A 16,062-nucleotide genomic window follows, 5' to 3' on the forward strand; every position below is an offset into this window, starting at 1 on the left:
AGTATTAAAGCATTTTTCAGCAAATATTAATATTGTTCCTTTGTCACACAGAGTAAGAAATACGGGTTTTGGGCTAGCAGAACACGCTTGATCTCACAGAAGCCTGAGGATCTAATAGGCAATCAGTGCAATCTATCAACACCAGTGTAATATGTGCACTTCTGGGTGTCTCACTAAGCATCCTAGCAGCTGCATTTTGCACTAGCTACAGCTTCCAAACCAGATACAAGGGTAGCCCCACATACAGTGCATTGCAGTAGTCTGTAATCATGAACACACATTATAGTATGCTCTAGTTATCTCCCGCTTGGACTACTGCAATGCGCTCTACGTGGAGCTACCTTTGAAGGTGACCCAGAAACTGCAATTCATCCAGAATGTGGCAGCTAGACTGGTGACTGGGAGCGGCCGCCGAGACCACATAACACCGGTCCTAAGAGACCTACATTGACTCCCAGTACGTTTCCGAGCACAATTCAAAGTGTTGGTGCTACCTTTAAAGCCCTAAATGGCCTCGGTCCTACCGTGTTTCTCCAAAAATAAGACACCGTCTTATATTTATTTTTCCTCAAAAAAACACACAGTGGCTTATTTTCAGGGGATGTCTTATTTTTTTAATTAAGTATGGTACAGTTTAACCTACAAGGTTAAACTGCCTATCACTGTGGCTTATTTTCGGGGTATGGCTTATTTTCAGAGTATGGCATATTTTCGGGGTATGGCTTATTTTCGGAGAAACATGGCATATACCTGAAGGAGTGTCTCCACCCCCATTGTTCAGCCCGGACACTGAGATCCAGTGCCGAGGGCCTTCTGGCGGTTTCCTCACTGCGAGAAGCAAAGCTACAGGGAACCAGGCAGAGGGCCTTCTCGATAGTGGCGCCCGCCCTGTGGAACGCCCTCCCATCGGAGGTCAAGGAGATAAACAACTACCTGACATTTAGAAAACACCTAAAGGCAGCCCTGTTTAGGGAAGTTTTTAATCTGTGATATTTTAATGTATTTTGGTATTTGTTGGAAGCCTCCCAGAGTGGCAGGGGAAACCCAGCCAGATGGGCGGGGTATAAATAATAATAAATAATAATAATAGTAGGAACAATCTTAGAGATGCAGAAAAACCTCTTCTTAGGTAGTGCACCACACTGTTTACTTTTTAAAAAGACATGCTCTCTGATTAATATTTTTTTATTACCGTATTTATTCCATAAAATTTCTACACTGCTTGATTGTAAAAAACAACAACCGACCTCAGAGTGGTTTACAAAAAGACAAAGCAATAAAACTGACAAAAATTCACAACTGTACTTTAAAACATACAGTGGAACCTCTATTTGCGACCATAATCCGTTCCAGAGGTCTGTCTGGAGGCCAAAACGGGTGGCTGGGAGAGGCACCGTTGTGCGCAGGGGAGCGCTCGCCTGCTTCTGCACATGTGCGAACGGCGGCAAACCCACCAGTTACTTCCGGGTCTGCCGCGGTCGCGACTTGGAACGACTGTAAGAAGAGGCGGTGGTAAGTAGAGGTTCAACTGTACTAAGATGGTATTATAGCCCTCTATAATACTGAGCAGAAATAGAAACAGCACTGTTGTGGTTTTTTTTGCCTTACCATTAGTCTCTGCAAAATTCTGAACATCAGCCAGGGTTTTCAACTCGTTCCGTGGGCATGCTGATACGCAGAGAGCAATGGACTTGATCTTCCGTTTCACCAGATCTACATTGCATGGCTCCAAAAAGAACACATACCTTTAAGAAAACACACACACCGAAACATTCAGAATGGATCAAAAGCAGACTAAAAAAGGATTTCTGTCGAGATATCCTACCAGTAAGGAAACTCCCAAATTGCTAAACAAACTTTCTTCATTTAAAAACTTGTAACCTTTCCCTTTCAAAAGTACACTGTTTACCCAGAATTTAGTAGTGGCTCCCCCCCCTTTCCCCCCCTTTTGAAATGGGACTAAAATTTTCATAAGATCAAGTGGAGCCCCTTCACAATAATGGATGCATGTCTGGCTATATAAACCATCACCAAAAGGCAAAGAGATAATATATGAAAATAAGGCACTGTTGGCAACTTACATCTCATCTGCTAAAGGACACCCAGGGCCGTCTTAAGCACCTCTGGCGCCCTGGTGCGATGGACCCCTCCGGCGCCCCCCACCCCGTTTTCCAGCACGACGGGCAGGTGTGCAGGCGCAGCACGGCTGCCAAGGGCGCTGCTGTGCGACGGGCAAGCGGGCTCAGCGCGCAGCACTACTGCCAAGGGCGCTGCTGCGCGGAAGAGCGGCGGGCCGGTGCAGCTGCGATGCGCCCCCTAGCGGGCCGGCGCCGTGGCGCCCGACGCCACCCAGCCTGCCCATAGGGCCGGCCCTGAGTACACCATTATCTCTCATTCCTCCTTGAGCTCTCAGGGGGTGTTGGGGTGGATGTGGCATTTCTAGTTACATTTTAAAGGAACATCATACTTTAAAAGTTTATTTCAGGGCGTACCAATAGAATACTCAGCAACAAAATCTGGCAGCCACACAAACATCTGAAGCTGACCATAATTATTTCCTAAATGCTTTTAATTTTTCTGAGGATGGACTCAGCAAGTGCCAAGTTTAGAGTATGATTCACCAGATACTGTGGCAGGGAAGCTTGAAATGTGATACAGAAAAGTAGCAACTTGCTGCAATCGATTGTTCACAGTTACAGATTGATCTCTAGCACATTAAAGTGGAGCCCGTCGCACACAGCTCCATCTATCCTTTGTAATTGAAGTCACAATGTAAGCACTGAGTGTTTACTCCACATTGATGTCTTCAGGATGATCCCGGCCATTCAACTTCCCCTCCCATTAAAATACCAAGCAAAAGTCAATTAGTAAAATTATATTGGTAACTTGAAAGCAAAACAGAGATCCCGATGTGTTCCGATGGATAAGCATTACGTAAAACAGCTTATTTTAAATAGATTTTCCACATGAGACGTTTGTAATTCAATGAGTAACTTCAGCACATTTTTCCGAAAGATAATTTCAGGCACCCAATTCCCCCCGCCCCGCCCCCTGGAAAATAACTTAAAATAACTAATCTTAGAGAACTGTGTGATTTCCGTTATTTAACAAGTTTAGTGAAACCAGCAGTAAGTGCCAAAACCCAATGTCAACTGGAATTCATTTGGATCTATAAAATAATGCATGTACCGTATATTCCGGCGTATAAGACGACTGGGTGTATAAGATGACCCCCAACTTTTCCAGTTAAAATATAGAGTTTGGGATATACTCATCGTATAAGAAATACGTACAAGACGACCCCCGACTTTTGAGAAGATTTTCCTGGGTTAAAAAGTAGTCTTATACGCAGGAATATACAGTACTTTCCTCGAGAGAATAAATATGCACTGATAAAAGCTTGTGAACAAAGGCAGAAAACTGTCTTTCTAAATCTGCGTGTGCACTTTTTTAAAAAAATCACCAGAAGTGTGTAAGAGGAAATGTGGCAAGCCCTTAGTTATTATTAGAATATATCCTTTTATTCACACATATATACGACCTGGGCATAGGATGGAAGGACTCAGGGCATCAACACTCCAACAAATCTTTGGTTTCCAGGGAGGCCTCTGAACCCTGAGATTTGGATTCAGCCCACAGAGAAAGTCATGCTTCCATGTCTCCTTTTTTTGTTTGTTTCCAGTTTCAGCTACACTCATTCCTGGCCTATTGTTCTCCTTCCTAGGATGAGTTGCACCTAGCCAGTTGAGGTGAGAAAAGGCACACATACCGTTCTCCTCTCGGAAGCATCTCCAGTTGTCTCTATGGAAACATATTCGTTCTCCACCAACTTCTTTACACGTGCAGAGAAGATGCTTAACAGATTTGCCCACAGCCAAATGATCTTGAATTCCCTCTGCTACTATCACATGCTCATCTGGGATCCAGGGGCATTATCTAAACCAGAGGGGTCCAATGTGCGGCCCTAGAGGACTTCTTTGGTAGCCTTCAGCAGCATTTGACACCCACCACACCCACACCCTGCAGCCCTCATGCTGATTTCCCAAAGCTGGGTAAGTGAGGCGCTGGGCTTTGGGAAGGAGGTGTGAAGGCTCCGAGAGGGTCCTAGGGCCTTCCCAGCTTCTTCCCAAAGTCTAGTTAGCTCTTCTGCAGCTTTGGGAAGGAGGTGGGAGGGCTCTAGGATCTCGTCACAGCCTCATGCCTCCTTCCAAAAGCCCCAGAGCAGGCACCCCCAAACTTGACCCTTCAGCTGTTTTGGGACTACAACTCCCACCATCCCTAGCTAACAGGACCAGTGGTCAGGGATGATGGGAATTGTAGTCCCAAAACATCTGGAGAGCTGTGTTTGGGGGCTGCCTGCCCCAGAGCCTCGCTTAGACAGCTTTGGGAAGGTAGCATGAGGGCTGGGGAGGGGATGTCAATTTGGGGCCTTGTTACCTACACCGCTGCTATGTGTAGCCCATGGGTTCTGGTATGAAAAGTTGGACCGCCTTGTTAAACCATCCCCCAATCCTATATCACTGCACCTGATCATTTATTTACTTTGCCATTGTAGTATCTGTCCCAGAGTGCATATTCCCCAACCAACCAATAGCCTGCACATTTCCTTTCACCTACAGACATGACACAATTTGATTGCAGTGGTTTTCTTTTAAAGCAGAAATTTACTGTGAAGCATTTCAATAACTATGGACAAGGCTAACCAAGATTTGGGGAAAGAGTTCTTTAGCTCCTTCACTAGTATTATGGTCATGCTACTTAAAGGATGCCTTGTTGTTTATTGTTGTTGTTGTTTAGTCATGTCCGACTCTTCGTGCCCCCATGGACCAGAGCACGCCAGGCACTCCTGTCTTCCACTGCCTCCCACAGCTTCGTCAAACTCATGTTCGTAGCTTTGAGAACACCGTCCAACCATCTCGTCCTCTGTTGTCCCCTTCTCCTTGTGCCTTCCATCTTTCCCAACATCAGGGTCTTTTCCAGCGAGTCTTCTCTTCTCATGAGGTGGCCAAAGTATTGGAGCCTCAGCTTCAGGATCTGTCCTTCCAGTGAGCACTCAGGGCTGATTTCCTTCAGAATGGATAGGTTTGATCTTCTTGCAGTCCATGGGACTATATAAAGGATGCCTTATGCACATACAAATCAGAAATCAAAAACTTTTCCACATTAACGATTTAAGAGTTTGCCTATTATAAGTCGGGAGCATGACTGCAGTGACCAAGTCCGTCTTGAATCTGAGCTTTAAGGTACATGCTCCCTAGGTTTTCCAATTTCATTGATTTCCTGCAATTCCTCTAGACAGCTCTATATTGTCAAACGAGCATGGAGCAGAAATGCCAAGCAGTATGCTCGATTAGAGTCTCAGGACAATTCCAGAGGCAAGCGTGGTCATATAACGGCTGCTTTGCACGCATCGCTAACCCTCAATTTAGCATTACGCAGACAAATCTCAGTCAGCATGAGTGAAGTGTGGGGCTTGTATGTGTCTCCTCTTCTGTCCTTCTGCATGGACAGGAAAAGGTCTTCTGGGGAGTTACTTTCGCAGAATCCTGGCTTAGTGTTAACTGCAAACCAGGAATCCTGGTTGAGAACAAACAACAGTTAGCTGCTAAACAAGCCAATTTTAAACCACAGGTTTAAAAGCTCGCTTCTTTAGCAGTTAACCATAGTTCCTTTTAAATTGAGATTCTTGGTGTGCGTGTAAAACTAAGCCAAGATTCTTTGAAACTGAAAGTAAACTTGGCAAAATCAAGTTTTTAAATCACCAGATTTTTAAAATTGCTCATATGGGACCATATTGTTAGATAAGAGGGGGGTGAAGCTGAAAAAAAACAGGGCTGTTGCCTAAAGCCACTTAATGGCTTTGAACGGGGATTTTCCTAGCTCACAGGCCATCCATGACACTCATTGCCTCTGTGCTAAACTAGTTCTCTTGGAAACAAATTGCCTATCAGTTCCACATATTCTAGGGTATCTGAAGGGACGAGGAAGGCAATAGGGAACAGTCATTATGATCTCCCAGGGTATTGGAAGAGGAGACTGTCCAAATCAGCCTTGCTGATTTAAAGCAGGCTTCCTCAACCTCGGTCCTCCAGATGTTTTTGGCCTACAACTCCCATGATCCCTAGCTAGCAGAACTCTAAACATCTGGAGGGCCGAGGTTGAAGACGCCTCCTTAAATGGTGCTCTTCAGATGTTGTTGGAATCCAAACCCCATAAACCCCAACTAGCCTGGAATGATGGGAGCTGTAGTTCAAAAACATCTGGAAGGCACCAGGTTGGTCCAAGGGATGGGGAGTTGGTCCAAGGGGGTGGGTGGGTCATATTTAAGTTTAAAATGGAATTAGAAGGATTCTCAGGCAGAAACCTTTTCCACTTATTTTTGAGAAGGAAAATAAGCTTTCTGTGTTTCAAATTCACTAGACATTCTGAATCATTACATTTTCTGAAATGGAAAAATTATACCCATCAAACTATTTTACAATAGCAAGTCAAGAAACTCTCAAAAAAAAAAAGTTGTGGCCTTTTTGCTGCCTGTCTTCAGTTACACGTAATGTTTCTATCTCTTTAAGAAATAAGCATTTTTCACATTCTGCCTTATATGGATGGAAAAGATGACATTTTAAAAAACAGATTTTTAATAAACATTTGGACCAAAAAAAGGGAAGAATATTCAAAAGAAAAATCTGCACAATAAAAATCTTGCAATAAAACCATCTGCTACGTCAGCTGCTGAGCAGATGGAGAACTTTTTGTGGCAATCTCAAGGAAATATATAGTGTATTAATTGCTAGCACTATTTTATGGAGCACATTTTATTTCCTATAGGCCAAAAGGTTGTGTGTTCCATGGAAAGGTGATGACTGATATAAGGCATAAATAGTTTGGTAAGAAGTGACTAGTACTTGTCTTTTGAGATGGGTCCCCAAATATAAATTAAACAAGCTCAGAGTAGGGAGCCTCTAGTCCACAAGCAGAAAGTGACCCTCCAGATCTCTCCTGGTGCTCGCCACAGGCCATGCCCCTCCCCCCCAGTTCACATCGCCAGGCCACACCCCATTCTCAGGCCACGCCCCCTCAAAAGAACTGATCTGTGTCCCCCTCAGGTGCTTTTGTGTCAATGAACTGGGATAATGTCTTCTGCGTTCCTGCAGCTGCTGGGTGGGGTGCACAGAAACCTCTGGCTTTTATATAGGTGGAAGGTAGCCTACAGTACAAAGGTAAGAATCGCATCTGTTGCTCTCCCCATGTCCGGCTGTGGCCAGCGGTGGAGCTAGCCGCTCGGATACCTGGAGCAGCCAGATGCAGTGCACTTGGGGCCGGGGCGATCCGCCCAGGGGGTGCGCGATCAGCGCACGGCGATCCACCCTGGGGGGATTTTGACATCCCCCCCCCAGGGATGACAGCTGGGGTGGAATCCCCCCCACCTTGCTCTACCTCTGGCTGTGGCTCCACCCACCACTGACAATCAGCTCCCAGAAGGCTGTTCATAGGGGAATGAGACCCTCAGGGTGAAAAAATGTCCCAATCTACACTATCTGAAGTCTCTTGTCTTAATCCCTGTCTGGGGTTCGCTGCGTACTTTCCTCGGGGAGAAATTGATGGAGGCTGCAAACTGGAAAGTTCAAGTGCCTCAGCCCATGAAAACCCCGTTTTGTTAGCCCGAAGACAGAATCGAGAATCAGGTTCTTTGTAGCTTTTCAAAAAGTGGTAGTTTTTATTACTTCTGCACTGTTTGCTCCCTGTGTCTCGCTTTCAACATCTGAACTGCACACAGGGGAAAAGTCGGCGTAGCCATATTGTCACTGCACTAAAACGTGACTGAAGTCGAAAAGGGGTTGAACTCTGTTACCACACATTATGCCACAACGAAAGGTAGCGTAAGCAGAAATTTCAGAAACTCATTGAGTCAAATCTAGTTTCTTCCAAGCTTCATTGCTTTCTCCGTCAATGCCTGCATGGCTTCTATCAAATTTCATTTTCTCGTTCACTGAATATATATTTTGCTTTTCAAAGGACTCTGAATTTTAGAGAAAGGAGGAAAGCCAAATGGCATGCCTAGTAATGGAAACTGATAGAATCCAACTGAATTATAACCTATCTTTACTATACAGTGGTGCCTCACTTAACGAATGCCCTGCTTAACGAAATTTCTGCTTAACGAAAGGATTTTTCGAGCGGAGGTTGCCTCGCTAGATGAATTCGTTTCATGAAAAATTCGTCTAGCGAATCGCGGTTTCCCATAGGAATGCATTGAAATTCAATTAATGCGTTCCTATGGGCAAAAAAAATTCAAAAAAAAATTCAGTGCATTCCTATGGGATTCGCTAGACGAATTTTTCGTTATAAGAAAAGACCCGTGGAACGAATTAAATTCGTCTAGCGAGGCACCACTCTATATTGCATCCACACCTTTGGCCTTCCTCATTATGCTGCTGCTCCCTTATTCTTTTCATTTTGGGTGAATTTTGGCCAGCTAACAGTGGCAAGTAGTTACAGGACTAAACAGGAAGGTACCATAGCATGGTTCTCTTTTACTACAATTAATCAGTCCAACAGCATATATATCCCTGTTCCTTTGCAGCATCTCTATTGTTTGATTTTCAATAAGATGCCCTTCACATTTGCAATGGAAAAGACTTAGGTCGTTCTTAAGCATTGTTCCTCAACGGTCCACTTACATATACGTCACATATCCCAGAGCCCTTTAAATGTTCCTGAGCTACATAAACTCTGCCTTACATCACATGACCCTGAAAATATATTTCTAAAGTTCCCATAAGACTAAAATATCTAAGGGCTTTTCTACAGCAGAAGCTCAAGCTGATGAATGGTCATTATCTATCCTCACTGAACTGTAGTCAGGTAAGAAACAGAGAATTCACTGCACTTTCAGCAGTGATGTGGGTCTTCCAGAAAAGCTTGAATTAGAAAAGTTTCCTTTAGGTACTTTGCATCAGAAAATGTTCAATTTGGTTATATTGGCTCAACACCAAATCAGTTATTGCATATGTTACTATTATGAAAAGTCATTTTTTTGTTTTACAGCTCTTATTTTAGAAAAGTGTTGTTTGTTGCTCACATTGCTAAATTATTTTTAAATAGGGAAATGTTTAAGGTGCATCAGAATTTTTTTGTGATGTCCAAGAGAGTCATCTGATTTAGCATGTTTATTTTACATATATTTAGTAAAACCAAAGCCTTTGAAACTGCCTTACTTAATATCACATTTGCAACTGGTCTGGTATCCATTCACTGTTACTAATGAACTAATGAACCTCATAGAAAAATTCCAACCCCATGTCACTACTTCACAGAAAACAATTCCCTTTATTCTTTGGCGAAGACTAAACTGGTGTATCACTAATATAAGTGCTAAAATACTATAACACTAACTTAAGTGTGTAGCATATATATTCATATGAATTCTCCACAACAGAAGAGAATTACAAAAACATAATTTTGTAAGTAGTTCAGGAAACCCTGGAGAGGTACTAAGAACACACCACTATCTAAACCAGGCATCTCCAAACTGTGGCCCTCCAGATGTTTTGACCTACAACTCCCATGATCCCTAGCTAACAGGACCAGTGGTCAGGGAGGATGGGAATTGTAGTCCAAAACATCTGGAGGGCCGAAGTTTGGGGATGCCTGATCTAAACACACAGAAGCATCAACAGGATTCTAACTTGAAATTTCGGAGTACGTGGTTCACAAGTATAAAAGCCAGAAACACATTAAGGCTGCACAAGTACCCAAGTACAAGAAGTGTTCAGGAGAAAGTGATCACTTGACATAAAACTAATGGCGTCCACACTTAAGAGTAAGAAATGCATTGATGTTCTCCTTAATCTTGCCACCCACGGCCAAAATGAAAGAAAACTATTCCACCAGTTAATGAAACAACTGTAGCAGTAATTATAACCCATTACTCACTTCTTTTTTGTGAGGTCTAAGCCACTGTTGTCTATCCCATCTATTTTTATATTCTTCTGTCCACAGATATTTCCGTAACTATCATATCCTGAAACCAATCTTGCAGCTGCTCCGGTAGCTATTGAAAAGCCACAAATAAGACCCTGGGAAGAAATGAGATGAGAACGAAAGCTTTCCATGGCAAACTGTTTTCAAAAATACAATTCTTTTTAACGGCAGCTTTCTGATATGTTCCCCACAGAGATGTATAAAATAAAAACTACTCCTATCTCGCTTTCATCCTTATTTCAGGATCTTTTAAAAAGGAAAATTACCCCCCCCCCCCAAAAAAACCCCTCTGTAACATCATGCGAAGTATGAATATATACCAGTTACATAAAGACGGTCAAATTAAAACTCTGTCTTTTGAGAGAGAGAGAGAGAGAGAGAGAGAGAGAGAGAGAGAGAGAGAGAGAGAGAGAGAGAGAGAGAGAATCTGATGCATAAGAAATCTAGATGCATCTTGCTCTGAGTTGTCACAAACGTCCTAAAATAGGTTTGTGAACTGCATGTGTTTTCAAAACAGGGCTGCTTTCAGAAGTTCAGGCAATGGTGGAGACCAGCAGTACATATTATAAGTCATATATAATATGGCTGGCTGTGACCCTTCCTTTTGGATAAACAGCTTGCATTAGTGGTGCCCATGCCCTAGGGATTTTCAGGCTAGGCTACTGTCACATGATATGGGGCTGACCCATTGCACTCTGTATGAGGCTAAGCCCCTGAAGATAGTACAGAAGCACCAGCTAGTGCACAATGAAGCTGCTGGCCTACTGACAGGTACAACAGGCAGAGAAATCGTGTTATGCTGATTCTCAGCACTTGGTGCCATTTAGCTTCTCGGTCCAACTGAAAGTGCTGGGGAATGTTCTTAAACCTCTAAACACTTTACATCCACCTCACTACTGGAAAGACTCTGCTCCAAGTGCCTTCTATTAGGAAGGGGGGAAATTAAGAGTGCTGAAAAGGAGTTTCCTCTGAGCCAGTGTTTCGCCAAACTTGGGTCTCCAGCGGTTTTGGGACTACAACTCCCATCATCCCTAGCCAGCAGGACCAATGGTCAGGAATGATGGGAATTGTAGTATAAAAAAACACAGCTGGAGACCCAGGTTTGGGAAACACTGCTCTATGCGATCACATGAGAACAACTGTAAAGTCTCTAGGACTCATCTGGCAATATCCTTGCACCGCTTTTGGGTGGAATCCAGCAGAATACTAAGGCACAGCTTCAGCACAAGGATTTCCACTTGCACAATAGAACATTGTCCCCAAATTACTTCCCCTGCATGCCCCCCAATTCTGTTCTAGGAGTTCCCTCAATGCTCTGCAGCAGATTTGGGAAGCATGCAAGGCAAGCATGGGGAGAGGAAGAAATTCTTGCACTGACAAGTGAATACCATAGTGTATTCCCCCAAGCTTTTAGTATTCAAGTGTTAACTTTGGCATGATGGTCAGGAGAGGGCAATTGTATTCAACGGTGCTAGATGTAGTACTTAATTTCAGTACAGTATGTGGTTTTAATGTTGTATTTTAATGTATGCAACTGCCATACGGTCTTAAAGAAAGGCAGTCAAAAAGTTCTGAAAAACAAAAGCAAATTGTAGTTCCATGAAAGGTTGAGGTTTTTTTTTAAAAAAAAATGTTGGTGCCAGCATGTTTTAAAGCAGTGTTCAGATAAGTAGGTCAGCATTCTACAATAAGAGGTGTGTTGGCAGAAGGGGAACTGTTGTGTAATTCCTAATGCACAAAATACACTGATCTCAGAGTTGCGCTGAAGTATTGGTATTTTATCACAGCCATTTAACATCACACACACACACACACACACACACACACACACACACCCCTGCACCTTAAATAAAGGTTTCAACAAGGAGTCCCTTAAAAAAGCCCTGCACTGATTCCCCTTTAGAGCTGTGTTACTTACCATGCCGACGCAAAAGAGAATGAACAGCAACAGCCATGGGATATCTGTGCAGCTGCGATCCTCCAGGGGCTTCCACTCTCGCTTGGAGCTCTAGTATTTTTGGACGGGACAAGGAGAAAAAGAGGATGGAGAAAAGAGAAAGGTTATGCAAGGCTAGTCAGAGTCAGACTGTTCTGCACAAAATAAAAATTGCAACTTAAATAATATTCTCAGACACTGAGTCTATCACTGGTTATTCTACTGCAGACTTCCTGTTGGGTGGGCTCCAACACTGCTAGGCTTCAGAGTCCCAGAGCAGCTGGAAATTAATTCCCATGCTTTTTATCACTGTCAGGAGCAGCAATAAAACCACCAGTGCAAATAGTTCAACAGCCAGACACTAATTCAGACATGCGTGTGTACCACCTGATGGGAATAAAAAACAGACTGTGAAGCGGTGCTAGAATTATCATTTTTTACATCTGTTTTTGATCCCTTTTGTGAATCATTTGATCACACAGCATCTGATTATCAACAAAATGTAACTGTCTGTCTGATCTGCAAATGTTCTTTTTACACATGGTACAATAAGCATGTCAGTGATCAATCAAAAGCACTGCATTAGTAGTGAAACCCTAATGTATTTATTCTGGTATAAATATTCAATGTGAACACAGCTGTGGACCAACATTAATTTTCAAACACGTATACATCAATTCTACGGCATCACATCCTTACCTGAAGATGCATGAAAACTAATGTCAAGGTTATGCCATCATCAAACTCGCATCCTGAAACATGTGACCTGGCCAACTGTTGCCGGGACCTTTCCTCACACAAGATTTTTGTGCAAGATAAATACCCCACCATCTCATACACCCTTAGGTAGAACTTCCAATATTTCACCGTTGTGCTTTTTAAAAGAGCAGAATTAAATTTGGTGGGAAGCTTATCTAGTCAAGGCACTCCAGCAAGGACCTACCAAAAGAGCAAGGGAAAAGAAGGCAAGGATGAAAGACATCGTTTCTGTATCCCTGGCTGGAGCAGAAAATGGGAAACCAGGCTGGTCAATCAAGACATTAGTAATTTCAGCATCCCTCCACAGCCTCTGTACATACAGTAATCTTCTTTACAAGAGGGATAAACAAATAGGCTATTCACAAACTCCTCAGTCTGAACACTACAGGCAGGATTAGCTGCAATAGAGACAAAAAGATACATACAACTAATAAAAGGAATGGTTTTTCATTACTGAAGATGAGGACAGGGGTGGCTTTGCAATTTTGGCGAGTAGGAACAAAGGAGGCCAAAGCTTAAAGAGGTGAGATTGAAAACAATCTACACTATTTAGATTGGGCCACTTGATGATTTTAAGGTACCTATCTTTAACAGCAAAATGAAATTGAGAAGGTATAAAACAAGATAATGCTCAAACTTTGTCCGAATTTGTGGCAGGTGCTCAATGAGTGCAAAGCTGGAATGTGTTTTCAAAATCATCTGAACTTGCCTATACTTTTGGAAACAACCTTAGAGTAAGCAGCAGATTTCCAGAACCATGCACCAGTTTCCAGTCTAGAAGGAGCAAGAAAGCACATCAACCATGTTAAAACTTAGGTGTTCTGCCCCTGAAAAAAACTGCATTGCTTCACTGTAGGGTTCTTATACATTTGGTATATCATTGGTTTACATTCATACTGTTTCTGGTAGCTAGAAATTCTCCATTAAGGATCATTTAGATTCATAGTCTAACTGTATGAGGCTCTAGACAAGTAGCAATAATTCATCCACCCTCACAAGAGGCATGCAAAGCAAATGATCATTATTACTGTGCTACAAATGAAGAAACTGAGTTTGATAGCGACCACACTCCATACGCAAAGGTCGCACCAACCAGCCATTTTGTTTGAACTGCATTTTAAATTCTTCTGACAACTCAAATGTAGTGTTTCCTCTTTGCTTCCTCCTAAGCAACACTCACACCAAAGTTCTAAACTGCTTCTTAAAACATGCTTCGGGGACATGAGTAAGGGAAGCACTTCAAAAGAACCCCAAATGATAAGCATCTTCAAAATTTGCACAGCCAGATCAACTAGCAAAGAGTCAATAGGTGAGCTGGAATTCGAACTCCAGACCCGTATCAATTAATCACAAGCACTTTATCCACCTGCCCAGAGACCTGCTAGCTAACAAGCTCCTTAAGAGGCTTTCATTTCCATGACCACCTGTCTTCTATTTATTTATTTATCCATGCATGCCGTGTGCACATTCACTCACACTCACACTCACACACACACACACACACACACACACATCCTTTACTAATTGGAGAACCACATGCTAGACGTGAGCCAAATGAAAATTGTGCATGCAGATTATAGTTAAGTTGTCAAGAGGTTTTTATTAAAAACTGACATTTCTTACCCCACACACTTTCCTAACGCTTTTTCTATATCAGCAGGCGCTGCTTGTGCAAGATCCTCTGATCAGCAGGTGCTGACAGAATGGGGGCAAGGAAGGGAGAAGGCAAGTTCCTTCCCCAGTCATGGTGGTGGCTGACAGCGCCAGGGGATGTGTTGTAGAAGGACTAATTTCTCTCTCAGTGTTGAGGGAGTCCAGCTAGCTCCAGGTCTGTGAGAACAGTAAACACGCAAATCCTGCTCCAACCAGTGCATGCTAATTCTTAATATATACTCATCATACAATGCGCCTGACAAAACTGGCCTCAATGTGAACTCCAGCAGTAGCCTATTACAGTCGATTTATGCCGAGTGAACTTCAGCTTGCTCTGCTCTGCTGACTGTACCCCGGGCAATAAGCCACGGCATTTGTGCAAAGCAGTTTGTACTCTTTCAAAAGCATGACTCTGAAAAAAAGCAAATGCTATTTGATTCATTTTTTTCCTCCTTATTCTGTACACAGCCTTTTTACGTTGCCCATGATTCCGCCTGTCCAATTATCAGCTCTACCAGTTCCCTTTTTCTAGAAAAAGAGGTGCTGGAACTCACCATGAACTCTGCCCCTGTTCTCTTATAATGGCAATGGCACACACCTGAGAGGTGCCAGAACTGAGTTCCAGTGAGTTCTGGCTGAAAAGAAGCCCTGACTCCAACATTGTTTTCTGCAAGGTGATCTCCTAGCTCCAATGTTCTTCTTATATTATCTATCTATCTATCTATCTAAATTAATATATATATATAAATGTAAAAAGGGCATGTGGGTGTGTTTCCACTTTTCTCCAAAACCGCTTGACCGATAACGCTCAAATTTGCACACAACGTCCCATGCTACTGTGATAGGAAGCACAAACCGTTTGCATAGACAGATGTCACACCTTCGCAGGGTAAAACCCCCCAAAACCAGTGTTTCAGAACACACAACTCACCCAAAAGTGCATGCTGGGGAAAAGAAGCCAGGAGAGGTTGCAAAACAGCACCCTCTAGCGGCAGCTACACTGGTACAGCAGCTAGAAAACCTTCGCCCTCTATCGGCACCTACACTGGAGCAGGAAAACCTTCCCTCTCCACAGCACCTTGGCTGAATGGAGGTGGGTGGGCGTTGGGGGGGGGAGGGGACAGAATAGGTCATGGATCGGGACAGGGTGGGGGGAAACACAGGGATGAGCCACAGCAATGCATGGCCGGGCCAGCTAGTTGTAAATAAAAGAATCATAGGTCTGTTTACCCAGTCTCCATTCTGCCCTCTATTATTTCCCTTGTGTCTATATTTAGATTGTAAGCCCTCCCCCAGAGGAAGGGACTTGTCAAACCTGTTCTTTGTAAAGTGCAGCCTTTGGGATCAGATCCACACCACATGTTTCTGTGTGTTACAAGATGCGGTGCTGCAATCAGAAAGGCTTCAGGTGGCCTGAGCAGAGGAGGCAGACAGGTGCAGAATTTGTAATACATGGGCAGACAAAGAGGGAAAGAGCAGGTCAAGGTAGTACTGTAAGGGAAGCAACAAACAGGCAAAACCGAACAAACCCAAGGAGATCTAAAACTAGCAGAAGTGGAGCAAGGTTGGCTCTTCATCACCCGCCTTGAACATTCAGGAGGATTTTGGCTAGCAATGTCTGCTGTCCAGCTTAAAATGCTGAAGTTCTCTTCACATACTATGGCACAATGGTACGGGCCATTGGGAACAAGCACATGGTCCACAGGGCTCCTGGCTTCTTGGAACATCATCAC

General features: G+C 43.4%; 1 protein-coding gene across 4 annotated transcripts in view; it reads right to left on the reverse strand.

The window, feature by feature from the left end:
* The window catches only part of SLC44A1 (solute carrier family 44 member 1), an 81,795-nt gene that overhangs the window by 44,462 nt on the left and 21,271 nt on the right, over positions 1-16,062 (reverse strand). The window contains exons 1-4 of one of the 4 annotated variants that reach the window (XM_060268884.1): positions 14,300-15,409; positions 11,900-11,989; positions 9,934-10,076; positions 1,609-1,745 (exon numbers count right to left, since the gene is read on the reverse strand). In XM_060268884.1, coding sequence (XP_060124867.1) covers positions 1,609-1,745; positions 9,934-10,076; positions 11,900-11,902 — 283 coding nt within the window. In that variant the 5' untranslated portion in view covers positions 11,903-11,989; positions 14,300-15,409. Of the gene's footprint in view, positions 1-1,608; positions 1,746-9,933; positions 10,077-11,899; positions 11,990-12,860; positions 14,272-14,299; positions 15,410-16,062 lie in introns of those variants that run through there. The other 3 variants (XM_035140582.2, XM_035140581.2, XM_035140583.2) reach the window with 3 other exon arrangements.

The sequence above is a fragment of the Zootoca vivipara genome, chromosome 16 (genome assembly GCF_963506605.1).
Source record: "Zootoca vivipara chromosome 16, rZooViv1.1, whole genome shotgun sequence".
NCBI classification, from domain to species: Eukaryota; Metazoa; Chordata; class Lepidosauria; order Squamata; family Lacertidae; genus Zootoca; species Zootoca vivipara.